At 45.2% G+C, this 27,394-nt stretch overlaps 2 protein-coding genes and 2 non-coding genes across 5 annotated transcripts in view; all 4 read right to left on the bottom strand.

Annotated features, from left to right (window-relative positions):
• Positions 1-541: 541 nt before the first annotated feature.
• uba1 (ubiquitin-like modifier activating enzyme 1) lies at positions 542-10,442 on the bottom strand. The gene is made up of 26 exons (XM_087781029.1): positions 10,239-10,442; positions 8,910-9,026; positions 8,766-8,824; positions 8,410-8,578; positions 7,581-7,715; positions 7,392-7,498; positions 7,223-7,313; positions 6,871-7,003; positions 6,698-6,795; positions 6,479-6,625; positions 6,219-6,395; positions 6,028-6,135; positions 5,866-5,946; positions 5,432-5,584; positions 5,003-5,168; positions 4,650-4,846; positions 4,479-4,543; positions 3,825-4,020; positions 3,449-3,523; positions 3,181-3,370; positions 3,035-3,117; positions 2,880-2,972; positions 2,617-2,808; positions 2,453-2,554; positions 2,273-2,373; positions 542-1,364 (listed from the first exon to the last, which is right to left on the bottom strand). Exons 2-26 carry the CDS (start codon positions 9,024-9,026, stop codon positions 1,229-1,231), a joined length of 3,171 nt encoding a protein of 1,056 aa, XP_087637155.1. The 5' UTR covers positions 10,239-10,442; the 3' UTR covers positions 542-1,228.
• Positions 3,638-3,742, bottom strand: LOC148059284 (small nucleolar RNA U6-53/MBII-28). The gene has a single exon (XR_015709520.1). It is a non-coding gene; the product is annotated as a small nucleolar RNA U6-53/MBII-28 (small nucleolar RNA).
• On the bottom strand, positions 5,698-5,802 carry LOC148059283 (small nucleolar RNA U6-53/MBII-28). The gene has a single exon (XR_015709518.1). It is a non-coding gene; the product is annotated as a small nucleolar RNA U6-53/MBII-28 (small nucleolar RNA).
• Positions 10,443-14,707: 4,265 nt separating the features above from the next.
• camkvl (CaM kinase-like vesicle-associated, like) overlaps positions 14,708-27,394 on the bottom strand; it is a 69,304-nt gene continuing 56,617 nt past the window's right edge. Inside the window, exons 8-13 of one of the 2 annotated variants that reach the window (XM_087782368.1) lie at positions 21,274-21,394; positions 20,918-20,993; positions 20,014-20,150; positions 19,802-19,880; positions 19,619-19,706; positions 14,708-16,379 (exon numbers count right to left, since the gene is read on the bottom strand). In XM_087782368.1, coding sequence (XP_087638494.1) covers positions 15,174-16,379; positions 19,619-19,706; positions 19,802-19,880; positions 20,014-20,150; positions 20,918-20,993; positions 21,274-21,394 — 1,707 coding nt within the window. In that variant the 3' untranslated portion in view covers positions 14,708-15,173. Of the gene's footprint in view, positions 16,380-19,618; positions 19,707-19,801; positions 19,881-20,013; positions 20,151-20,917; positions 20,994-21,273; positions 21,395-22,353; positions 25,124-27,394 lie in introns of those variants that run through there. The other variant, XM_087782367.1, reaches the window with a different exon arrangement.

The following is a 27,394-nucleotide window of genomic DNA, read 5'->3' as shown; positions in this document are numbered from 1 at the left end:
ATCAGCTTGAACCAAGTTTCATACCTCTTTTTTTTTTAAAGTCTTGCTTGAAATGATTATAGTTCATAGTTATAGATTAATCTTACATTAGAAATTGTAATATAACGGTTAGTTAATTGTAGTTTTTCTAATTTCTACCGATTGGTTTTATAGTTTTACCGACCACTTAAATACGACTAAGCTGTTCATCGTTTGACACACTATTTTCTAACTACGTTCATCCACGTAAGAGCAGCTCAGACAGACCTGGAGGTGAATCACTGCAGCCCCCTCACAAAGATGTGACGTCTATGCTTGTAAGAGCAGGAGGAAAATGCGTTTCAATCGCACGTCACCTCAGTTGGGCCTCGAAGCCGAGCTAGATCACGTCTGCAGTGACGTCTACGTTAAACTCTGTGGGGAAATGAGAGTTAAACTGAGGTCGGCCTCGATCTGAAACACTGGCCGACATACCTTCGCTGTCGTGACGTCACTGCGAGTCTATCCTGGGGAGGCAAGAAAAAGACGAAAGAAAGACGCAGAGAACGAAGAGACTGAAGGATGTTTTATTAACGTTTATTCACTATCACACTAAGTGCTCCCGACAAACACGTGTCACTCTCAGCCGACAGAAAGAGCAACGCCGTTTATCAACTACGAGGTGAGTGTGAAACAAAACTGCCCTTCAAATCAAAAATCAGGAGAACTTGAACAAAAGTAGGAAACGTGTGCAAGAGCTCGATCTCGGAGCTGCGGGACGCCAGTGTCAGGTGATCCAGTTTTTTTTTCTGTTTTGGACAGGTCGTGTCGACAAATTTAAGTTTCCCGACAGATAAATTACTGAACGAGGAGCATCTTTGAAAGGAGATGCCAGTAGAGGGCGTGGTTTAACAAGGTGGAGCACAGGAGTGTGACGATGCTTCAAGGGGACACTAGGGGGCGCAGTGACGCATCAGAAAGTCAGATCTTATGACCATTCTGGAATCAACGGGGAAAACTGCTATATGTGCCCCTTATTCCTGCAGCACCCCCAACACAGCCGGATCCTCTACACAACAGGAGTCCTCCAGTCAGCTGACCACTGACACTCAGGCGCCTTCAGGCCTAAACGCGACTGAGCCGAAGTACAGCCGACCAGGGTCGCCCCACCACCTCCCCCCTCCCCCCAAAGAAATCAACTCTGAAAAAACATCGACCCCTCTCGCCCCTCCAGCCCCCACACCCTTACACAGGCGGGCGAGTGGGCCGCTCAGCGGATGGTGTATCGGACGTAGGGGACCTCCACGTCGTTTTCCGATTGGTCGTCGCAGCAGAGCTCGAACACCAGGGCCTTCACGTGCCTGCCGAGCTTCTTCTTGGACACTTTAGTGACGATCTCGGACATCCTGCAAGAGGGAGCCAACGTTACGTTTAAGGAAAGAGGCCAATGGTGGCAACACCCTTTACAACACCCTTTACACATTGATCTAGTCGGTGACAGCTGATGCGTCGCTACGATATTGAATTTAAATCGTACGTGTTGCCAAGACAAAGGTACCCGTCAGACGTGATTGGCATTAGGGGAGCAGTTCAGGTAATGGCACCAAGAGGGAGGATACCTCGTACGCAATGTTGAGTTTACAAATAAATGTTAATTTTAACTTGTGGAAAAGTCAATTTCAAAGAACGTTACCCCCGAAATAAAATAAAAATGGAAAACCGTTTAGTGTGTTGTGTTCAATCTTCAACCAAAAAAAAAAGTACTCTACTGCACTTTTGCGACCCTGACCGGAAGTCTGTAAAGAAATAAAACTGCTGTTGCAAAGTTGTAGCAGTTTTATTGCGTTAACCTACAGACAATGGTGATAAAAATGATTTATTATTGCTTCCTATTACCCCCAACAACAACAGCTTCTTCCCTCTGGTCATCGGACTGCTGAAAACAATACAACTACAAGCAATGCACCATTTAAAACATTATTTGTCATTTATATATAGCACTATTTTTTACTTATTTATATTTTTACTTTTATATACGTTTATTATATGCAATATTTAAAACATTTATTTACTCTTACTTTATATTGCTCTATTTATAACTTGTGAATATTTATACAATCACCCTATGCTATGTTTTGAAACGGTTGCCAAGCAACAAAATTTCGTTGCCATATGTTTTACTGCCGTGTTCTTCTGCGCATTGACAATAAAGAAAGTCTAAAGTCCAAAAGTCTAACAACCACCCTGGTGTTAACGTGGCCCTCTGGGAAATGTAATCACCCATCCATCGTACTCATGACAGAAGTGTACTCACGGCAGTTCCAGCCTCTCTTTGAGTTTGGCAGCAGGCATGAAGAAGGAGAAGAGCATCGACACTCCCTGAGAAAGCATGGTGATGTCCAGCTGGTGCTCATTCTAGGAGGACAAAGGTAAACTTGAATCAACCGTTCATGGTCGCGTCATGATCAACAGAACTGTGGATTGAAGAACCTACTTTGAAGTAGTCCAGGAACTGCTGAAGGGTCATTTCCTCTCCGCTTGGTTGTAGTCCCGTCACCTCGAATCTGTCCCACAATGACCACTCCTTCTCATAGTACTGGAAGAACCACACAGGGTCAGACGGAACACAAACGATCAAGCATCAATTAGACGAGTTACCTTGTGTTTGGGAGCAGTGAGGGGTTCGGAGAAGGCAAAGAAAGGAAGGGCCAGGTTCATGAAGCCGTTCTTATAGGACTCCAGCTTCTTGTGTCCTTGAACGATCTTGATGAGCTCCAGACAAACCAGCCCCACGACGGAAGCCGTTGTTGTGGCGATGGCAGGAATGATCTTTCCTGCAATCAGTTTGCTCTGCGTGGAAAAAAACAAACGTAAACCTCCCGCCAACGTTTTGGAGAGGTTGCCTTCAAAGCGAGGCTCACCTTGTGTCTGTCTGCGGGAGGAATGTCGTAGTTCTCTGCTCTGGAATTTGATGCAGCTACAATGAAGTCCATGTGGAAGTTGGTATCATCGTCCTGATGGAGCCAAACAGTTATGAGTCACACTCTTCTTTAAAATACAACTTGTTGACTAATACCTTCTCAAAATCAATGGGGCACAGTTTGAACTGGGTGTCTGGGTAGGGCAGCTTGACCTTCAGCTCCTCCAGCCTGGTGTCGTCTGTGTGGGACAAACAAATGTCAGCAACGATTTATCATCAGCAGATGAAGTTTGGAAACTGACCGACTGAAGCGTTGCTGTTCTGCAAGTCCTGATCCGAGACGTGGATCTTGACACCCGAGCGAGGCGTGAACGGCGGGACATCGACCTCCTCCAGGATCTTGATCAGACCCTCTCTGTCGCGGCTTCCTTTCATGTTGTATGTCTGAGCAAACAGGTTGGCTGCTGCCATCACGTAATCCACGTGCAGGTCCTAAACACAAGGTGTCAAACGATCGATCAAGTCTCATCGGACATCCCACCTTCACCACAAAATGAAGCATCAACTTACGTTGCTAGTGCTGAAGTCAAGGCCATGTGGACATCTCTTTGGACCTGACCAAAAGGGGGCGCCAGAGCTGGTCAGCTGAAAAAAGAACAAAGAAAATGAATAAAAATGAAAATTTCTCAGCCCTTGAGTTTTCATTTTAATTATCCGATAAAGTAACCATTTAATCGACAGAGCACACAAGCGTCGTTTTCTCCTCAGCACACACTGACGACAGCGTGAGAAGGTCAGTGGAACTCACTTGCACCCAGACATGTCTGGTGCATCAGTATTAGCATGGCGGGATCATCATTGGAGGTCATGACATGAACAAATGCATCGTTTAATCCGAGTGTTAGTCCAAAAGCAGCTCAAACTAAAGAGATATTCATCTTGGTACCTGTTCTGGGGGGAAGTTGTGCAAAAGTTGGCGGATGTTGTTGCTGTACTGGACTTGCCAGTGCTTGCGAGCCCAGGCCACACAGTCAGCCCAGCTTTTGGGACTGTCCCGGACCAGGTAGTTGTAGACGGCCTCCAGGACCTCAACGGGCTGAGCGCCGGGAAGCTTCAGAGTCCGCTCCATGAACTTGGGGTCGCTGTTGGGACAAGTATTAAAAGTTCAAATCTAAAAATAAAGTGATCACATAAACGCATACAACAAACGACAATTAGTGTTGATCTCGATTATATCAACTCTCTTCACCATGACATTTTTCCCAGAATGCCTTAAATGTGGCGAGTCACTACCTCCGTTACAGAGGGACAGAGACAGTGTTTCATATGGCTGAAGTACTTGGAGACCATTTACTAAGAAGTTCAAACTATAAATAAAGACAACAGCAGCTTTATATCATGGTAAACAAATGTGGCAATGTAGAAATTGCATCATTGCAGTTACACTTTTCGGACACTTGAGGAGCCAGAGCAATATTTTAAATATACATTTTGTATTTTTTTTATACGAGTAACCTTTATAAATCAATAAGAAAGTGATTGATAACAAAACTTCATTGTCCATATATTTCTGTATCAGTTGATTAGCATCTCAACTCACTGGTGGTACTGCATTGCGTTCTCTGGTGGGTGTTTGAAAAGTCCTTCAAATTCATCGCGTGCCCACTGCAAAGAGAGGAGTCAAGAAATCAGTATTCCAAAGGGCACGAGATTCATTTGAAGTTTACAGCTCCGGGAAATGGGTCTTCCCAAGCAAGCTTATTGTACAAACCTGCAGAGTGTGCTCAATGGCATTTGGAAAGTTCTTCAGAGTGCAGATGGGGATGGACTTCTCTGGTGGGTCTTGACTGGAGCTGTAGGATTCTGTGAGGAATGGGATCACCACCTGGACATTTCCTTTGGTACCGAGAGTGCCCGACTCCAGAAGAGGCTTGCGGTAGTACACGCACCGTCTGTCCATGTACATGCCTGCAGAGCAAACAAGTCAACGTCAGGAGTCAGAGAAGACTAAACAAAAAACAAAAGTATGTTCTTCATTTGAACATTTTAGTACTAGTTTTCAATGATATGGAATAACAAACACCAAAAATATTATCCTCTTCAAAAACCAAGAAGTTAACTCACGGGCGTCGACATTGTCGAGTGCATTCGCCACCCCGTCGAGTTTTTCAAAGAAGTCATCGTCGTAGACCTTCTCTGTGTCGGGGCCGACGCGGTTCTGGTGGCCCGTGATCCGGATCGATGGGTTCATCTGTTTCACTGCAGCTGCGGCAGTATCGCTCTTCATTTTCTGAGAAAAGAAGCGGGTGTCTCGTCAGTGAGGAAACAGAAGTAGTTCAGGAGCATGGAGCTCCTAATTAAGCCAAATCATTTATGGAATAACAAACTCTTTCAATGTTACACAAATGGAAAGTTTTACCATAATTAAAGTATGTTTTACTTGTTAGAACCAGTAAAGTAATGACCCATAATCTCACTGATGGGTTAAGCTCAATTTTCCTTTCCACCCTCTATTTTTGTTGTAGCAGTAGCGTATATAAAAAGATGACTCACTGTCACGTCAGCCGGTCTGAAGAGAAACTGCCTGTTCAGGTTGGACTTCTCGATGGTGTCCATATCTGTGACGATGACTTCACCTTCTCCACTTGCCAGTCCGATCATGGCAAAGTTTTTCAAGAGCTCACAGCCGATGGCTCCAGCTCCCACCTAAGAGGAAAAGCAATTTAATTATAATTTAGAATTATGACTCCAAGGCTTCATCTGAACGATGTTTTCACAATAACAAAGTAAATGTCATTTAATCAACAAAGTGTACATTTTCTCCTCAGCACACACTGACGACAGCGTGAGAAGGTCAGTTGAACTCACTTGCACCCAGACATGTCTGGTGCATCAGTATTAGCATGGCGGGATCATCATTGGAGGTAAATAAAAGACAAAGTGCAAGAGATAACAAAAGGTTCTTTAAAAAGAGTTGATTTTCTTACCAGGAAGTAACGCTGCTTGGCCAGAAGACTCTGCAGTTTGGTGCCAAACACAGCGATCTGTCCATCATATCTGCACTTCCTCTGAAAATTGTGAATAAAAATATATAGTTTAATTTACTGTTCAGCTAGTAAGAAAACACAAGTGACTAGTTCCAAACATACCGGGGCACACTCCTCTTCTGTGGGCAAGACTCCGTCTTCCTCAGCAAGGCACTCCAAGGCATCAAAGTAAAGCCACTGCCTGATCGGCATGAACTTCCCTGTGCAAGCCTGAGGAAGATGGACAAGAAATGTCAGCATCATATATATGAGCCACGACAGCGACACGTTTGTCAAAACTGGTGGACATGTACCTTCATCACTTCCTGTGCAGCTAGACCGCCAATGAACGCATTGACCGGAGCCAGATCTCCAGCAGAGACAAACGCCAGTTTCTTGATCAGATCTTCATCCAACTGCTCCTGTTTGGCTGATCCAGTCTGGGCAGAGTTTATGTCTTTGGCCAGAGCAAGAAGCTCATCAGCGTCAGCCTGGGACAGGACAGGGAAACGTTTCATTTATGATCATTTCCAATGTTTCTCATCCAGCATTTTAGGTAACAATCGTCACATACCTGGTTCCAGGGTTTAGGAAGGCAGTTGCGTTTCTTCTGGAAGGCGTGAACAGCCTGAAAGCCCACATGCAGCTGACCAGGACGGTCAAACTTGGCAAAGTCGGTCAAGATGAACTCTGGCTCAGCAATGGAGGCAGAGATAGATTTCTATGCAAAGAAACTTCATTCAGAAACTGAAGGGCAAAAATGCACAGTATTCTAGTCGCAGCAGACACTTACAAACTGGATGCTCTTGGGCACTTTGACCTGGGAAACGATTCCTCCTCGAACATAGTCTGAAAAAGCTGCGGTGTCACAGACGCTGAAGCTGTATGGCCCTGGAAGGAGTAAATCAAAGACATTAACGACCAATGCTCAAACTGAACGATAAAACACAATAAAAGTGAACTTACCCAAAACTTTGATCTCGACGGGCTTGCAGCTGTTCAGCTCGGTCATTCCCTGAATCTCACTGAATGTGACAAAGTCTCCGCTCTCGAAACCATGACGGGCTTCGTCCAGACATGTCACGACTCCAGGATTGTCCTGGACAGAAAAGTATCCATTGAATTGAAAATAAGACGCTTCCTGTCCACAAACTAACCGATAAACCCCAGAGGTTAAATTATTTTCCAATCCTTCCTCAGCATCTTCAAAGTATGACATATTTAAATTCAGTGTTTGAATACATATTCTGACGCGCCAACCGAGTGAACATTTGACTCAACGCATGCGCGAAAATATCAGAACTTCACAGAAACGCACCTTTGTGATCATGGAAATCATGGCACTCAGTGGCTGCTCTCCGTTGGTGTCAAACACCAACATGTCATCTCCAAAGTCACAGAAAAGCTCGCTGGAACACAAAGAGCGGGTCAGAGATTTACACAGAATATAAAACTGGATAAGAAAAGCTTCAATATTAGTCTCGTACCCAAAGAGGCCACGGGTATCTGCCACGATCAGCTTGATTGCTTTGCAGTGGCAGTACTCTCCAAGGACTTTCTGCTCTTCCAGTGAGGAGTTGGAGAGAACCACGACCTGTCGAGTACAAACGGGTCATGAAACTAACCTGATCACTTCAAATAGTACGTCTTATCAGGCGCTCTTCAGTCACACTTACCTGGAAATTCTTCAGGTATTCGCCCGTGAGTTTTTCCGTATAGGCAGTCACGGGTACGTAGCTGTTGAGTTCAGCCAAACGAGACTGACTGACCTCAGCCCGGTTCTTTCCCAGATCCTCTTCACGGAGATAAAACTGAGAAGAAAAATGCCCAAATGTCATCATCCAGAAAGAATGAAGAGTGGCTAAAAATATCAACTTATAAAACTAAACATTTGCATTTGTAATGCTGCCCTTTGTTCCTTCAGAGAAGGGAATACAAAGTCGACTATTTAAAGAACACACTTCCTGTGACAACCACCTTAACAAGTCACAAGGGACAGGAACAAAAACACAAACACAAGGGTACTTGAGGACAGAACACACAACAAGGCAACCACACAAGTGATGCTGGTATGAACCACAAATTAAATATGAAACAACTTTATGTGTAATTTATTCAGATCACTCAGACCAGACGATATCTTTAATGTCATGGTAACCAACAAGATTCTTGTCTAGCAAGACCCCTGAAGCATAAGGCACCAAAGTATTTAAGAATAAAATATGTCCGATGAGTTATGGGCAATAATTTGTGGAAACACTCATCAGTAACATTGAATAAACATTAAACAAAACAACTAGTTATGTGGCCTTGCTCACTGATAGCCCGTCACGAGCCGAAAGCAATAGTAACAAAACGTGAAAGCAGCTGTGATTAAAACCAGCTAGACCCCCCATGGACAAATATAGGTCAGTTATTGGGGGTTGGTACAAAAACGGTAAATAAAGAGTACAATCCCTTTTGTAAGCGCGATTAAAATGATATTCCAACAAGCAAAAACAATACCTGGGAGGAGAGGTCACTCCATTCTGCAAGACCGTCGTCGTGGACGGTGACGCTGCGAACTCCTCCGAGGATAACATTCTTGGCAATCTCCACACCAAGACCTCGCATTCCAGAGATGAGAACATTGGAGTTCTGCATGCGCTTCATCGCATCATGGCCCAACACATAACTGAACAAAGACATCAGATTTCTTTAGATTATTTGAACACACGACGAATGCACATTGACGCCATTTTTATTTCATCTGCCACTCAACTGACTTTCACTCAATATGTGATAATTAAACACATTTTATTTGGATAGGAGTTTTTTTTTTTAATAAGGAGGTTCTGGTCTCAAAAGAACATTAAACTTACAGCTGTCTGGAGTACAGGCCTTCATCAATCTCAGCATCATTGCCATTCTTAGCCATGCCCTGGAGAGATAAGACGACAATTTAATCAGTTAATGTACCCAGCTTCAGCAGTGCAGCATGTGTGTGTGTGGAAGGAAGTGCTTACGTTGGCAGGTGTGTGGGACAGATCAGTTCTGACAGAGTTTGAGGAGCTGCAATTGGATCCCGTCTTCGTCTCTGATCCTGACAAGCGACGCTTCTTGGACAGCGGCGAGCTGGACATCTGCAAGTCACCGGACATTAGAAGGAGATGAGGGGGAAAAAAAAGAAAGCAACACCAACCCTTGTATTAAACTGTTCCCATACCACACACTTTGTGGCATTTATTCAGAAAGGCAGGTTGAATAAATTAAAGTCTGAATTATTTACGGCTTCATGTTGCCTCACTCAAAGCCGCCAATCCTCTCCATGATAGAAAGGATTTCTATCTAGGGAGCAGCTGGGCTGGCCGCCATCCAAAAACAAATCTGTTAGGAAGAGAACCCGTGCTAAGAAGAGAAGCGAAAAGCAGCACCATTCGTCCCTTTAACGTGCGACGGACAGTGCAGGGCTTGTTTACGTTTCCGTCGGCCATTGTGGCGATATTTAAAGCCGCCCGGACATTGTTTCAACAGAAACAGCTGAATCATTAGAAGTCCACTGCAGTAAACCGAGCTGCACCTCTGCAGGTGGAGACACCAGCCTTTGTCATCCACTTCCTGTATTATGCATCAAGGAAACATGTGCCATCATTCTAGTTAAACATTTATACAGTACACTGGAAGAAATGAGACGGCGTTTAATACCGACCTCACGGGTCACAGAAGGCGACGAACCTTAGACCAGTCAAGATTTTTTAAGTGAAAATGAAACTAATTTCGAATATTGGTTTAAGTTCGACTTTAAATACGACCGAGGCAGTAAATGTATCGAACACACACGACAATTTGGATACAGTAGTTTACCGTTTAATTATTTTTCTTTTTTACAAAAATCAATAAAGTTTAATCGAATGTGTTAACGTGATTTTTTTTTTTAGGGTGGTGACACCGAGCGGAATATTTAAGACGTTATGAATTAATAATATACATAAAATAGTTCGGGACATCAGACGGGTAAGATCGAGTCCTCGAACCGAGATATCCTGGCCCGGGATAAAGCGGCCATTCTCGTGCTCAGACTCGGCAAACCTTCATAACCCGTAAGCCGTAAAAACGGCGAGGATTGTCGGCAGCTCGTCCGCGGCCTTCAGCCTCGCTGGTGCGGAACACAACTTTCCGAGCTAGCTTCGCTATTGTAGCCATGACACGACCCGCTCGACGAGACCCGTTCAGAACCGCCACCTCGAGACCCGGCGTTCGATCGCGACACATTCGACAGACGGAGGAAAAAAAAAAGATGTACTCGAGGAAGAAGGAACATGTCAGCCATTACAGCTCCATTGATCTCTGCTCACCAATAATCTTTCTCGGGCCCTTCCCAACGCGAACCCGCTCCTCTCCCGCGACTGTCAGCGGCAGCGATTGGGTTCTGATTCGGTGGTGGCGACCACTACGAGAACGGCGACGGGAAAAAAAAAGGGGGGTCGAGGCTGTTAGTGCCGAGTCACGGTGCCGTTGTCGGACAGTCTCTGTGGACTGGAGCTGCAGCGGACGGGAACAAAACCAAAATGGCAGCCTGGTAGAAAGGGGCGGGGGGAGCTGGTGACGCAGAGGCTCAGCGGGTCGGCGGGAGGCGCTGATTGGACGGCGACGCTCGCGGCCCCGCCCACTCCGAGGCGAAACGAGACATGCGTGTTTCACTGTACAATGAACCGCAGGACCCCCAACAAGAACACGCTCCAGGACCCTTACAAAGAGACCACAGAACCTGAGCACTTTTAGTTCAACAAACATGATGTTCCACCTTCATCAACCAAAAAAAACTCTTGCTCAAGGAGGTTAAATTCAATTAAATTTAGCAACTTGATAACCAAACAATATACATTACATTAAGTTTAGGGACTCTTTATCCAAATGTTTATTTCAATCAAGTAAAACAGGGATTTAAGTCCACTGGAAAACTTTGATTTTAAAAGATTTCATGAACAAAGTACATCTGTGCTTGTCTCTTACTGAAGATGAACAAAGTCATGAAAACAAAACCTGGGCTCTTTTGCAAGTCCTGCCATCATTAAATTATTTTTTTTAATTAAGATTTGTTAAGAAGGATTTGTTAGTCTCAAATATCTTATGTATTCACATCTTTTAGGAATTTAGAAAATCTGATTTAGGACATGTAATGCTTATAAAGAAAGTTAAATATAAAACCTTAATTATAAGACTTTTTAAGGATCCCCAAGAAGCCGGGTCAGTGTGTGATAAAGTTATTATGTAGCGGAAAACCAATTCAGTCTTCACTTTAGAAGGGGACATCTTTAAAAAGATTTGTTAAATTATTCAGCAATTCAACCAAAACACACCAGCAGCTGCTTAGTTTAGACAGACTTCTACAGTTGGATTTATTGGAAATACAGCCCCTTGTCAAATTAAACTAAGTAGATAAAAATAAATGGCTCAAAATTCACTTTTCCACACTGAAAACCACATGACACTGAATGAAACGCATCATTAGATTTGGATTTAAAACTGACCTGCTGGTTTACGTTCGTGTTAACTCTACCCGTTATCCCTGCTACCTCGAACGCTCCTTATACTCTTTTAAGTGACTCATCAGCTCCGAGGGCCCTTTTATAAGCTCCAATAAGAAAGACAGCCTGTCACGAAGGACATGAAAAGCACCGCACATAAAAGACCCGATTATTTATAGCAGAATATCTCCTGAGTCCTTAGATCTTTTCAAATCAAGGCGAGTTATAGTTTGTTACTGGCGGCAGCGTCCTCTGGGATGTTTCAGGTGTGCACAATCGGGGGGGAGGTTCCAGGGACGACCAGTAACGTACATTTCCTGGTTGGACTGGAAAATCCCCGTCACTCCATTGGATGACAATGAACACAGATTGTTAAGCAGCCACTTGTAAAACCTTTAAACCAAGGATGTGATTTAAGTGCACCTGAAAAGCCAACAGTAAGATTTTATCAAAGTACATTTTACTTATGCTGTGCATTTTATTAAACCTACTTCAACAATAGTGAAGATTCAATTATTTATTTAGTAATATTTTCACATGAAAACACTAGAAAGTATCAATATACTGATATATCGCTATGTTTGTATTGATATTCAACAGCACTGCAACGATTCTTTTTAGAGTATTTGCTTTCAAATCACACTTCTATAGTTATTTAATGGTTTATAGTTGTATAAAGTTTATATTAAACAAAATCTTTTTTTTTTTTAACTTAAAATGCAATACAAATTATGCAGTTTGTTCATTTTTTTGTGTTGCAATTACACTCCACGCACTAGATAGAAGCTAAATGAACAATGAAATCCTGTGCAATGACTGAGAACGAGAGGATACAGGCGACTCCAGCAGCTTTTAAAGCCGACTTTTGGACATATTGGAACTCCTGCGTAGTTCTCCGTGTTATCTTGACCTTTTTAATTATACATTTTATCGAGTATTGTTTAGATTGTTTGAGACCCTGGTCTGGAAAAGCGCTCTATAAATATTACTTACATTTTGGTTTGAAAACAACGGAAAGTTTGTCTGTATCACAAGGTCTGAGTCAAGTACTCTATAATACTACAAATACATACTCGCTCCTACATCGTATCGTTGACCCTTGTATCGTGATACACATTGTACCGGTAGATTTCTGCCAACACACACACACACACACCCCTCACAAAAGACTAACTGGTTTATTTTAGCTCCTAAATGAATGGTTTAACCCATAGTTTATGGACCAATGTTTTCCTACGGTCCGGCCAGGATGGGCTCCCAGCCTGCCAGGGATGCTGAGGCTTGAGTCACACCGAGGTTAGGGGTGAGCATTCCTCGCAGAGGAGGAGTATATTGGGGGAGGGGGTGCCTTATGGATGACAAAGGCCCAGGAAGAGTGGGCCGCATATTCCCGGGTACATGAGGAGGTGATGCTGGTTCTCATCCATGCCTCGAAACACATTCAATTATCAGCCACTTTGAAAACAATCGCAAAAAAAAATGATAATAAAATTAAGTTAGCGTTGTTTGCCACAACTCTACGTGTTAGTCCCATTATCTAGTCACGTGTGAAGCGATTTTTAAAAAAAAAAAAAAAAATAAATAAAAACTGGCTGAAATTGTGTCAAGAGTCTCCAGCGACATCCATTGTTGCAGCTGCGCTAGTTGAGTCTCTCACGTCTCCGCTCGCTGCACTACGAATGTAACCTCCCGAGAGTAAGACTCCCGTGCACCGTCCGGTACTTTCGCGACCCGGTGCGGGCTGCACCGAGCCGGGGTTCGGCGGGGAAAGTACCGCAAAAGAACCGGAGCGCGGCGCGTGCGAAGCGACTGCGTAGTTGTTAGCATGTGTGCGGCTAAGCGCCCCGGCTATCTAGCCACCCAGTCACTTTTCCCTCTGTTAGCTTCGGCGGCTAACGCTAGCCCGGGGGGCTAACACCGCCGAGACGGTACCAAGTGTGCACGAACTCACCACATCCGATAGTGCCCGGCCTGGTCTGTAGTGTTAAAATACGGCTTGGGTTTGGAGCGGTGTGACGAGGAGACGCCGCCGGAGAAGGTGATGTGGAAAAGTGTGTCAGGCTGGCGGGCACAGAGAGCTTTTTTTTCTTGTTTTTTTTTTTGTTTTTTTTTACCGCTGGACGGAGAAACTGCCCGGCTGGTCCAGAAGCGTGTTCCCCCTGACTGACTCTGCGAGCAAAGCAAAGCAGCAACATGTGCACGTTACAGGCCCTACCATTCCCTCCGTCTAGAGGGGTGGGACTATAATCCTTAACTGTATCCTAGCATTATAAAACGTATTAATGCCCTTACAAATATATGAGATGTTGATTTTACAAGATTCAATGTTGAGTTTAATCATAAAACGCGTTTAAGTTTACTTTCTTATACCCAGCACTTAATGGACTCGTCTAATATACCCGCATGGCATCATGGGACTTGTAGGCAGACCCGCGAATTATTCGACGAGACGCCGGATTTTCCCTTAGACGTTATATAAACGTATCGTGCATGTTTTTTTAATCGTGTAGATGACTGGTTTGTTTTTAATACTTTTTAAATCAATTCTTAAATAAGATTTAGGCTTTTGAGTTTATACAATGTCATGTATTTGAAGATAATAAAGAAGAAAATGTATGATTTATGTATTTTCAGAATTTAAAATAAAATACATCAAACGTAAAACAAGTGTTATTATACCAGAAATTATACAATATTTCATGTTATATACATGTCACTGAAATATGATATTAAAGAAGTAATAAAAATACGAAAAAGTAATATGTAGAGTTGAACTATAATATATATTATCACTATATGGCGAGTACTATTTTATATATTAAAAAAATGTATCATTTAGCAAAGCTGTTGAAAAATATTGGTGGCGAGTACTATTTTAAATATCTCTTACTTACATTCTAATAATTTATTTTTTTAAAAGCTGTTTTAGAGATTCTAAATTTAAAAAATCATATATTTTATAATTTAAAATGAAAAACATGTAATGCAAAAAAAAGAGTACTAAAAATATAAAACTAATACCTGTAAAAAGGAAAAATAAAAGAAACAAACAAAAGTAAAACATATCAAGCTATACAGTATTTGCAAAACATATTTTATTGTTTTTTTATATAACTTTTATTTTAAAGGAATTCTGTTGCACGTTTTTTCCCCCTAATATGTTTTTACATCCACTTAAATCTTTGGTTAGGGGCAATAAATAACAAAAAACGAGTAACTAGTAATGAAAATAAATAAATATTAAGAGTTAGTTTCCAACAACAGGTTGAAAGTATACTAGATAAAAAGACACAGAGAAATATTAACTTGTTTTTATTGAAAGACTTGCCAACAGTACAGATCACATGAGGGAAGAACAGCGTGAAGACTTCTTCATGGGCAGAACAGAGACGGCTGCAAATGCTATTCAATCAAAAAAGAAACATAAAACAGAAACATGTGCTTTTGTAGTAGTGATTAAAGAACTCTAGGAGAAAGAGATTTTTTAAAGTTTAAATACACGATGGACGAGAACTCAGTAGGGCTTCAGTCTTCGTGAACTCTTGTCAACCATAAATGATACTGAACTACGATGAACGTGTGAAAAAAGAGCTTCTGTACACCAGGGGTTGTGCGAGTGAAGCGAGATATACTTGATGTATTTACACGAACTTCTTTGTGCCGCTAAAGGTCGAGGGAGGTCAGTGTCCACGGATGGATGAACTCTCGTGACCTTCACCTCTCTCTCAGAGGAAAGACTAGATTTTCAGATGTTCATGCACTTCAAAGCCCTCGGCCCATCCCCGCCCGGGGCGACTGGCTGGATCGGGGGACCCTCCTCTGTCCGTCTCGCTCCTCGCGCTCCCCGTGAGCGAGGGTCGGGGGCGAGGGCGGCGGGTAGGTGGGGGGCGGGATGGTGAGGCGAGGGAGGGACGGCATCCCCGGCCGGGGCGACGTGGGGAGCGGCGGGGGAGAGGGCGAGACCTCGGCGGGGTGCTGATGCTGCGAGGTGCGGGCCCTCGAGGCGGCGGGCGAGACGTTGGCGCTCCGGAGTCGCGGCGGCTCCGGGGGGCAGTCACTGATCTGCTCCAGCAACGACGGCATGTCGCCCTCGATCTTCTCCAGCACCGCCGCCATCTGCTTCTCGATCTGCTCGATCACGCTGTCCATCTGCCAGTCGGAGCCGCCCGGGGGGTGCAGCCCGGTCCCGTACATCCCCAGCCCGCCCCGGGCGTACATGTAGGGGGATCCGTAGCTCATGTCGGAGGGGTACGGCGTCACATGGCGACCCAGGCTGGCGGAGCTTCCCGTGACGTAGCAGCCCTGTCCCGGAGAGACCCTGGAGACGCTCAGCTCGGCGCTGTGTCGGTCCGTCCTCCTCGCCTCCCGGTCCCGTCTCACCCCGGGGCTGGAGTCGCCCCTCAGCTGAACCCCGCCGCCGGTCACGGGGGCGACCGCGGAACCTTCCGCCACGGCTTCGGGGAGCTGAGTCTGACACCAGCTCGCGTCCGTCTCCACGCTCCTCTTCTCCGGCGACGCCTTGGGACCCACCTTCGGGGCGTCAGGCCTCCCCAGGGTACCACCGGTCTGCCGGGCGGACTCGTGGGTGGCTTTGGGTTCGGGGGCGACTTTGTTCTGACCCAGACTTGCCGCCACCTTCCGAGCTGCATCACTGGTCCTCCTCGTGTCCGGCTCCTCTCTGGGGTGAACGTCTGACGGAGGAACTCCGAGGGACGGGCTCGGATCCATCCTCGACTCCCCGGGTCGGTCTTCGTCCAGGTCCACTGGCCGGTTCTCCACCAGCACCTCCAGGGACACGCTGCTGGACGTCACCCCGCCATCGCTCGCCCCCTTCTCCCCCTCGTCGCTCTGAGACACCCCCCCCTCCCCTTCTCCCGCCTCCTCGGCGCCGTGGACTTCGGCGGAACTGTCCGTGAACGCCTCGGAGTTCTTCAGGCGCTGCATGAAGGTGGTGACGCGGATCGCTTTCTGCAAGTCAGAAGCAACGAGTTATTCATCCGGAGAAGATCCGGTTCCACAGAAGCGAGCCTCGCGATGACATCCCTGAAGTGTCCGAGTTTCAATCAATCTCAGGAGCTTTGAGCGACTCTCAGCGCGTTTGTTGTCTCGCCTGGAAGATCATAACTGTCACCAGATTTATTAACCGTTTACTATTGTAACTCCATCCAAACACAACTCTTTTCTATGACCCGGGTGTGTAATAACACACAATACAACATAAACTACTTAATTCAAAGTGTTTTTAAACACATTTCATCACTAATAAGTCCCGACAGACTGATGATTATTTGCACAAAACTCAAACTAATGTTTATTTTTGCTGGGATGATGAAAGTAACTAAATCAAAAACTAAATTCAATGTTTCCTGGATTATCTGAAATACCTTAAATGTTAATTTTAAGATCTCTGGATTATACTGTTGAACCTCTACGGTCCTTTTTAAGCCTTTAACACCTTTTACATGTATTTCCTATGATGTAACAGCTGCTTCCATGTAAGTAAGTAAGTAAGTAAGTAAGTAATTTTTATTTATATAGTGCTTTTCCAGACCAGGGTCACAAAGCCCTTAAACAATCAAAACATGTTCAATAAAAGATATACTTTAAAGGTCAAGATAAAACTGATAACACAACAGGAGTTCCAGAAAATCAAGGAAAAGCCTGAACAAATAAGAACGTCTTAAGATGTTATATATATCCCTGTATGATGACAATAAACCATCCATTGTAACGAGTGGAGACGAGTGACGAGTTACTATCTTCCAGGACTACAAACAAACATGGCGGGAGTTGAAACAGAAGGAGCTGTTCACATGCTTCACTTATTATAGAACCTCCAGGAAAAATCTTATTTTATTCACTTTATTTTCTGTTCAAAAAGTTAAGTTAGGCCTTGAAGCAATTTCACTATAGAGTTAAATTAAGTTTAACATCTTATTTTATTAGATTATTTGAGTGTAAAGAACATAATTTAAATGAATAAATATAGTATTTTATTTATGTTTATTTTTTTAACTCCACTAGTGTAAGTAAATATAAGATAAAAATTAAGTTTAACATCTTATTTTATTAGATTATTTGAGTGTAAAGAACATAATTTAAATGAATAAATATAATATTTTATTTATGTTTTTTTTAACTCCACTAGCGTAAGTAAATATAAGATAAAAATTAAGTTTAAAATCATATTTTCATAAATTATTTGAGTGTAAAGAACAGAATTTAAAAGAATAAATATAATAATTTTTTTTTTTTTTTTAACTCAACTAAGTAAATATGAAATAAACATTTTGTTTAACATCTTATTTTATTAGTTTCTTTGAGTTAAAAAAAAGAGAATTTAATTGAATACATTTTGAATTTTATTTATGATAGTATTTAACTCAACTAACGCTAAAGTAACTATAAGATAAAAATGAAGTTTAACAACTTATTTTATTATATTATTTGAGTTTTAAAGAACAGAATTTAAATGAATACATATTTGATGTTATTTATGTTTTTATTTAACTAAATTAACGCTAAAGTAAATATAAGATAAAAAATGAAGTTTAACAACTTATTTTATTAGATTATTTGAGTTTTAAAGAACAGAATTTAAATGAATACATATTGTAGATAGATTTTATTTATGTTTTTATTTAACTCAATTAACGCTAAAGTATCTATGAAATAAAAATGATGTTTAACATATTAATTTATTAGGTTATTTGAGTGTAAACAAACAAAAATAAACATTTTATTTATGTTTTTATTTAACTTAACTAACACAAAAGTTAATATAAGATACAATTTGATGGAAAATAAGATATATTAAGTTAAATTGACCTCCATTTATTTGCAGCTTTTCAACATGAAACGACTCAAGAGTCTCTATTATCTGCGAGTGTTTTTGACTCGACTATAATCACTTCCTGCTTTGAGAAAAATACACTCCAAATATGAAACTTATGCTTCTAATTTCCTGTCGAGCTTCTCAATCGTTTTTCTCTCCATGAATCCAAGCTAACGTGACCTCCGTCCTTCAATGTTTGCTCCTCATTATCAGGGGAACGAGACGTCGTCTACGTGTCTAGCGATTAAATCGACATTTTTTTATATCGATATTTCGAACCTTTTTCAACAAACTTCCCATTTGTACATGTCCTGGAATGTTAAATAGACCAGGAATGACACCTGTTTATGTTGAAACTGGGACCTAAAGCAGACCACAAGCCGTGCTCAGCCTGTTATGCTACATTCCATAAAGAGTCCAAAGTCATGTTCCACTTTTTTTGTTTAGTTCTCTCACTTCCTTTCCCTTCAGTTGACTTATTGCTGGACCTTATCAGCAGATCCTTTTCTTTCTGGTTTACATCCTCAGTATGAAGGACACTTTGTTTTTTTTTAGATATTGGACTATTTATTTTTTTATTTGGACTATTGTTATTGAATGGTTTTAACTGTGATTTTTTAAATGTAATCGTATTGAATCCACCTGTAAAGTTTATCGGCCGCAAATAAGTTTTTTCCGATGTTACCATGACAACGGTGTGCATGTAAAGCCCTCGGAGAGATTGTTTGAAACCCTCGCAGACGCCGGACAAGATGTCACCGGCCATGTGTGAGCAACATTGAGGGTCAGTGAGTCCAAGGAGTTGCAGAGGAGGAATGACTGAGGGCCTTAAAAGAGTGGACCGCCTACATAAAGAGCTCCCGCACCACCTTTTCGTTTCCCCTCCTCATCGCGAGGATGAGCGGGCGAGAAAGGCGTGGACCTAATGGAGGAGAAGCGGAGCAGTGTGAGGATGGATCTCTCCCGGGACAAGTGAACCCACAACCGGACCGGACCGGAGCACGAGAGGAACGGCTCAGGCGGGGAGAACATTGAAATCCTGCTGCTCGAAATGAGGAAGAACCCGTGAGGTCGCTTCCTCCCGTGCTCCGTCCTCGCCGGACCCCCCGCATCCCACCACGATACCTTCAGCTCCTGGAGATCACGTGGGGAGAAAGAGAAGAGGTTTACGGCCGTTAGCAAAGCTGTCGACTCAGCGTTGCTTCCTCCTGGTTTATTCATCGGCCGTCGGTAAGTCATCGTGCAAAATTTAATCTCAGCAAATTTGAATCTGAATCATCGCAGTTTAACTTTATGTTGACTTTTACGACCGTTTCCTCGGTTTTCCTGAAACGCTGACGCGTGACGCCGTAAAACAGAGAAGGATCCATACCCTCCACTTGGCCTTGGCGAAGTTCTTCTCGAACTGAGCGCACACGCCGTCCTTCAGGTTCTTTTCCGACGCGCCGTTCCCGGCGATCCTGGCGGGAAAGAACACGTGTGAGCAGGAGACGCCGTCGACGTTGTGATCGACTTAAGGTAAGGTAAGGTAAGGTAAAACTTTCTTGATCGTTACCATTCGTGCCAGAGAGCATCTTGAGCAGTGATTCTGAGCATCTGGTCCACTTCCATGAGGCGACACACCAGCTCTTTTGCTGGGGAAAAAAAGTGACACATCTCAAAGTTACACTTCATGATGTCATTCAACTTCTTTCATTGATGATAAATAACGAGAGACGTTCACGCAAAGTTTCTTCTTTGCCGCCATCTTGTGGCCGAGCCTCGTACCTGCAGGTGAGATGTCGTCCCAGTAAGGAGCGTCGAACTCGAAGTCACCTGCGACGATGCGACAGAAAATGATGCGATTGTGCAGATCCGTGTTCTCCTCCTCCGTCTCGTCGTAGAAAGGAGGGTTTCCCGATAAACTACGGAACCAGAGGATAAAAAAAAGTAAATCATTTTCTTCTCCTTATAAAAAAAAAAACCCAAGGGAAACTATATTTTATATATAATTAGAGAACATTAAATACACAATGGCAGCCTTTTGTTTCATTTTTGGGTGACTTAGAAGCATTACCTGACTAAACGACAGGATATAAAAGTACATAATAAAAATAACCACAAGCTCATATGCACTATGTATCAACTTGACAAGGTGTGATCTGGGGTAGGAGCCGGGGAAATAGAGTTCACACATATTAATACTGGATGCTTTTAAATATACTTCAAATTTACTTGTAAGGGTTACATTATTTGTATGTAATATTTTAACTCGTGGCTTCTTGTTGTTTTTTTTATTTATTTAATTATTTAGTTAAATTATTATTATGATTATTATGTCTATATAACCATAGAATGATATATTATTATATATTATATACCTTTTGTTGTATTTGATTTTAATTGCTTTTTAAAAGGAAAGAGAAAAAATGCAATATCACTGTGCACATGTATACTTGATATACAAGTTATTAATTCATATATTTTGCAATATTTATTTACAAATAGTTGTTCGTTACGATTTTTGCAAACGTGTCTTTCTTATATATACTCTTAAAAACAACATTTCTATTCTTATTCTGAACCATTCTTGCTATAAGATTTATTCCATTCCTGCTATTGAAGGGTTATATAATATGTTATATAATATGTTATATAATATGTAGACCATAATGGTTTTCAATAGACTCACAGTATGTACATGATGACGCCCACCGCCCAGCAGTCCACGGGTCGACCGTACCGGTGCCGAGCCACCACCTCAGGAGCTGAAGAACACACAGACAACTGAGCCGAAGACTCTGACCAAGAGTTTGAACCATCACTAATTCAGGCGTCTTAATTCCTCGGCGGGACGTGGTGAAGAAGCTCACGGCGGGGGGCCGGGCCGAGGCACCGCTCTGCACTTCACCGGGTTCATTTTAAGAGCCGCAGACGACAGGGGTCGAGGAGACGACGGCAGCTTTTATTGAGTTTAATTAAAAACCGCCTCCAACTCCCTCAGAAGAAAAAAGTGACGTATGCAAACACGCAGAAAGTTTCACCCACCGAGGTATTCTGGCGTTCCACAGGGCTCCGTGATGGGTCCGTTCTCAAACCTGGAGAGGTAGAAGTCTCTCAGCACAACTTTCTTGTGGTTGTTTTCTGTGTAGTACATCAGGTTCTCCAGCTGCAGGACGGGAGGAAGAGAGTTAGGTTCAATACTTTTGTGCTTGTTCTCTCCAGAGCTTCATTTCCACTCAGTGTGAAAATCAAACACTTCCATCATCTGTTGATCTTAATCATCAAGCTTGATCCATTTGTTTATTATCATTTAAAATCCCTGCTCAGAAGGGCCGTCAAATCATTCATATTGAAGCGTAAAATCAAACTTGCTGCTTCTTTCTCCCCACTGCAAACAAACTATTTGATTAAAATATATAATGTTTAATACCCCCCCCCCCCCAATATTTGACTTTAATAGTGTGTATACTTGTACTACGGTTTATTGTTGTTGATTAATTTTATTTGTTTTTGTGTTTATTTTACAATTTTTTGGTTGTTAATTATCATTATTATTATTTGCTTTATTATTGTTTTTATTATTATTATTTTCGCAATACTTTTTTACATGTGTACTAAATATATTAATACAATATGCATTTATGTTTTTATCTTTTCTGTGAACAACTACTCAAATCTCCCCATTATGGAAACAATCAATGTTTTCCTTCCACCATCTTAGTTTCATGTATTTTATTTTATTAATTATTTAAAACGAAAGTTACGTATGTAACTACGGTTCTATGAGTCCCGGATGACCGCCAGAGGCGGTGCTTCAAGCACTGAATGTATCCATCTCGCGCATGCGCAGTTCGAGTTTAATACCAACAAAGTCACCTGTGACCCCTGATGACCCCGGAAGGGGTATAACTTCCGGTGACATCAGAGGATCTGTTCCTGCAGAATCTTCTCGCGAAAACACAAGGATTCTGAGTGACAGAACGCTCTGGCGGTCATCCGGGACTCATAGAACCGTAGTTACATACGTAACTTTCGTTCTATTTCGTCCCTACTGACCGCCAGAGGCGGTGCTTCAAGCACTGGATGACCCATAACAACAAGGTCACAAAGAATCACAGTACGTACCTCATTGAGGGGAAGCAACAGAGTCGGGCAACAGGACCACACCTAATGGATGAGGAGTGGTGACGTTCACCCGATAGAACCTGAAAAAAGTGCTTGGTGAGGCCCAAGATGCTGCCTCACAGATGTCCTCCAGGGGTACCCCGCGTAGGGCTGCCCATGACGTAGACATCGCTCTGGTAGAGTGGCACCTCACCCCGAATGGCGGGGGGTGACCACTTCCTTTATATGCGTGGGTAATCACATCCACGATCCAGTGAGACAGTCGCTGTTTGGAAAGAGCAGAGCCTTTCCTAGGGCCACCATAGCAAATGAAGAGCTGGTCCGACCGTCTTATACTTGCGGTTGCAGCTATATAGGTTCTTAGAGCCCGCACAGGGCACAGCAGTCCCAACCTGTCTTCCCCTTCCGGGGGAATAAATTGTGCCACTTGAATGGGACGGTTGAGGCTCGATAGTGACAGAACCTTTGGGAGAAAAGCCATATTTGGCCAGAGGGTAACCCCTGAGCCGTCTGAGCTCCACCGCAGACATGACTCACTCACAGACAGGGCATGTAGTTCCCCAACACGCTTCGCTGAAGCGATGGCAAGGAGAAAAGCAGTCTTAGCAGAAACCCACTTCAGCTCTGTCTGAGCCAGGGGTTCAAAGGGAGGCAGACACAAAGCGTCGAGCACCAGGTGCAAATCCCATGCTGGGGCGCGCTGTGTGCGTGGGGGGCGTAATCGCCACGCGCCCTTTAGAAAGAGGGACACCAGTCTGTGGGACCCCACTGTGTTATCATCTACCCGAGCATGTTGAGAGGAAATGGCTGCTGCGTATACCCTCAGTGTGGCAGGAGACCGGCCACTGTCCAATAGTGACTGGAGGAACTCCAGAATCTTTGGGACTGAACAGTGCACAGGGTCCTCACCCCTGTCTGAACACCATGCAGTAAACAGTTGCCACCTATTTGCATACTGCAGCCGTGTAGAAGGCGCCCTGGCATTTAGTATAGTGTCGCAGACAGAATCTGAACACTGCGTCAGAAGCGGGTTGGGCCCTGCAGCGGCCAGACCCATAGTTGCAGGCGAAGAGGGTCGGGATGCCAGATCTGGCCCTCTAGCTGAGACAGGAGATCGTTCCTGTCGGGGAGGCGCCATGGTGAGCTGCGGCAGAGCCTGCGCAGCAGTGGAAACCATGTTCTCCCTGGCCAGAAGGGGGCTACCAACAGCAGCCTGTGACCCTGCTGGAGGACCCTCTGCAGTGTTGAGAATATCAGAGGTATTGGGGGAAAAGCGTAGAGGAGACCTTCTGGCCAGTCGTGCGCAAGAGCATCCTGGCCCAGAGGACTGCTTTCCTCCTTCAGGGAGAACCAGAGGGGACAATGGGTCGACTCCCTTGTGGCAAACAGATCTACCTCTGCTCTGCCGAATGTGTCCCAGATATTGAGCACCACCTCTGGGTGAAGCCGCCATTCCCCCGATGGGGGCTTGCCCCGAGAGAGCAGGTCTGCGACCTGATTCCGGTCCCCGGGCAAATACATTGCTCTTAGGCTGGCCAGGCGTGGAGCCGCCCACAGCAAGAGGTCCCGGGATGCTTGCAACAGCTGTGCAGACCGGGTGCCCCCCTGGTGGTTTATATGCGATACGGTCGACACATTGTCTGACCGCACAAGCACATGTCGCCCTCTCAGGAAGGGGAGAAAGTAGTGCAGGGCCATATACACAGCTCGTAGCTCTAGAACATTGATGTGCACCGAGCAGTCTCGAGCAGACCACAGCCCCTGGGCTGTACGGTTTTGCCACACTGCACCCCACCCTGAGAGGGAGGCGTCTGTTGTGATGGCCTCTCGGCGGAATGCAACCAAACCCATCTGCACGCCCTGGAGGAGAAAACCTCTCTCTCTCCATGGAGCCAGAGCAAGAAGGCAACGGTGTGAGACCTTGAGTCTCCTGTGCCGGTGCCACCTGACATCCAAATGAAAGTCGTTCAGCCACCTCTGAAGGGGGCGTAGCGACAACAGCCCCAAAGGGACCACGGTGGCGGCAGCCGTCAGTTTGCCTAGGAGTCGTAGGAACTCCACGTAATGCAACCACGTGCCCCTGCGAAAGAGGGGAAGGAGGCGGAGGATGTCGTCCACCCGCTGTGGTGAAGGCCAGGCCTTCATTGAAACTGTATCGAGAGTTATCCCGAGAAAAATTGTCCTCTGTGAGGGAACTAGGCAACTCTTTGTAGAGTTCACCCTGAGACCTAGTCGAGACACATGGGAAAGGAGGCTTGTGGTGTCCAGGGTCGCCCGAGACCGGGACGAAGCACAGATGAGCCAATCGTCTAGGTAGGGCAGGATCTTCATGCCCTGCGACTGCAGGGGCGAAAGGGCTGCCATTACAACCCTGGTAAATACCCGTGGCGAAAGGGAGAGGCCGAACGGGAGCACCCTGAACTGAAAATGACGTCCCTGAAAGGCGAACCTCAGGAACCGTCTGTGGTGTTGTGCTATGGGCACATGAAAGTAAGCATCCTTCAGGTCTATTGAAGTAAACCACTCCTGCCTGGAGACAGTGCGCAGAACCTCTGCAGGGCTGAGCATGTGGAATCTCAAGACTTTCAAGAACTTGTTGACTCCCCTTAGGTCGAGGATAGGGCGGAGTCCGCCATCTCTCTTTGCAACCAGAAAATAAGTCGAGTAGACCCCTCCTGGTTGTAACAGGGGATCTATCTGCTCGATTGCACCCTTGTCCAGGAGGACGGACAACTCCTGGGTGAGGGTTTGGGCTTTTGCCGGGTCGCATATGATGGTCATCTTGACCCGGCCAATGGTTGGGGGCCGGCGTCGGAACTGAAGCTTGTACCCGTTGGTCAAGGTGGAGAGCACCCAAGGGTCCCGGGTGGAAGCAGCCCAATAGCTGAGCTGCTGTTGGGAAAAACAGCCGACGGCCGACCCCAATGCCTCAGCGCTGGGTCCCCCGGCCTCGAAAGGCTCTGGGGGTACGACGGACAGTATGTGGGGCCTGAGGTTGCCTAGAGGGCAGCCGCTCAGGGGCTCGAAAGGTCTGTGCCGCCTGCTGAGCAGGCTGTGGGCTTGGGCGCTGAGACCTGAGGTAGCCTCTGGGGTAAGCCTGTGGCTGAGAACGGCGCTGGGGGGGAGCTGAAGATCCCCTAGGTCTGCCCGGAGGAGGCCGACTCCTGTGAAGCCCGGACAGCTGCTGTTGAGTCTGTCTGGCTTGGACAGTTCGTTCAAGTGCCTCTAGCGCTGCAGGTCCAAACAGTTCCCCCGGTTCCACTGGAACACTGCGGAGGGTTCTCCTGCATGCCTCTGTCAGAGGTGATTGTGCCAGCCAGACCTGGCGGCGAGCCTGGACAAGAGTAGACATCAACCGCCCCAGCTCTCTAGACATCAGCGCGAATGCCTGCAGGGAAGCGTCGCTGAAATTATGGACGGAAGCATCCAGTGGGGTCTCCTGTATAGATGCTGATAAAGCAAGCATCAGGTGGGACATAGAATTACCTATGCGTCCCATGCGTGCCGCTGCGTCATAGGTTTTGGAGAGCAGGTCATCTGTTACCCGACACTGGGAACGAGGACACCTCACATCCGGTCTCAGCGCCTCATCGGGTGAGACAATTAACGCAGCTATTGCCGGCTCGACGGCTGGTATGCGGCCCAACCCAAACTTGGGTGCATCCTGCATGGCTGCCAGGGTCCGGGCGTCTGAGTTTGCACGAGAGAGGGCTCTAGTGTCCCTCCAGCATGCATGCAACTCTCTCAAATATTCGTTAGATGGAGGCACAGTAAAGTTGACGGGAGCTGATCCGCGTCTGAAAAAGGCACTGGCCGAAGCTGGCTGAGCCTGCGGGATATCCAACTGCAGGCGAGCCAGGGCCGTACGAATGATGGCCCCCATAGAGCCGTCTCCAGAACCGACAGTAGAGCTGTGGGCTGAAGAACGGGAGGCCGCCGCAGAGGCGTGGGAGGCTACACGCTGTGGTACCACCTCCTCTCCATATTCGGCGAACTCAGTGGCTGAAGCTGCCATGGAGATTATATCTTCCTCCGGTTCCAAGATGGCTGGAGGAGGAGCAAGATCACCCAACTCTCTTTCACCAGTCCCAGACTTGAAGGCCAGGAAGAAGGATCTCATTTGATCAACTTCCTCCGTTAATTGGTCCACCTTGGAAGCAAGTCCGGACTCTCTAACCTTCTTCCTAGAAGTGGGGCCTCTAGTCTCAGCAGCCCGCCGTTTAGATCGGCGGGATTGAGCTGGAGTCTGCCGCTGGGCTGAGGTTAACTGCTCGGGCAACGAAACGAGGCCCAACAGTTGCTCTACCTCAGCAAGTCTGGCAGCCCTTATTCCCCGGGGCATGAAGCTGCAGTTCATGCAGGGATCTTCTGAAAGACCTTCCCTCAGATGCTCGAGACCAAGGCATGAGGGGCACATATCGTGGCCGTCTTCGGGCTGCAGAGAAGCCATACAGACCGAGCAGGAGTGGCCGCCAAGCATGTTAGCAACAGGCGAAGGCCACACAGAGAAAAACAACAAACGCTGGGAGCGGGGGCGAAAGCGCAGCCTTCACCAACGAGTGTTTACATATATGAGAGGAGTATACAAACGCTGGGAGCGGGTGCGAAAACACAGCCTTCACCAACGAGTGTTTACATGTATGTGAGAAGTATTACAAACGCTGGGAGCGGGTGCGAAAACACAGCCTTCACCAACGAGTGTTTACACATGTGGGATGAAGTAGCACAAATGCTGGGATAGGAAGCGAATACGCAGTCGTCCCCAACAAATATGAGGAATCCACTTCGGTAGCTGAAGGCAGCAGTACAAATGTTGGAAGAGAAAACACTGTCTTGACCAACAAATGTAAGGAACCAAGAGTGAAAAAGTTGCACCGGCACTCAAGGGCAGTTTGTACCGATATATAAACAAAGAATACCAAGCCGGGAGAGGGAGCGAACACACTTCGTCACCGAAAGAAATCAACTACAACCAATGGCGAGTACAGCAGGTTGTACTGATATTCAAAGATATATAATGAAGAGTACAAAGTCGGGAGGG

The sequence above is a fragment of the Callionymus lyra genome, chromosome 19 (assembly GCF_982586985.1).
Source record: "Callionymus lyra chromosome 19, fCalLyr1.hap1.1, whole genome shotgun sequence".
In the NCBI taxonomy this organism is placed as follows: domain Eukaryota; kingdom Metazoa; phylum Chordata; class Actinopteri; order Syngnathiformes; family Callionymidae; genus Callionymus; species Callionymus lyra.
Note: the sequence above shows the minus strand (reverse complement) of the source record. Positions and strands in the feature narration are given on the sequence as shown.

Coding starts and splice junctions, on each gene's coding strand:
- uba1 (XM_087781029.1), bottom strand. CDS start 9,026: ATGTCCAGCTCGCCGCTGTCCAAGAAGCGTCGCTTGTCAGGATCAGAG. Junction 7,499..7,580: donor AATACCTGAAGAATTTCCAG/GTAAGTGTGACT, acceptor TGTACTCGACAG/GTCGTGGTTCTCTCCAACTC. Junction 6,136..6,218: donor CTGCACAGGAAGTGATGAAG/GTACATGTCCAC, acceptor CATCTTCCTCAG/GCTTGCACAGGGAAGTTCAT.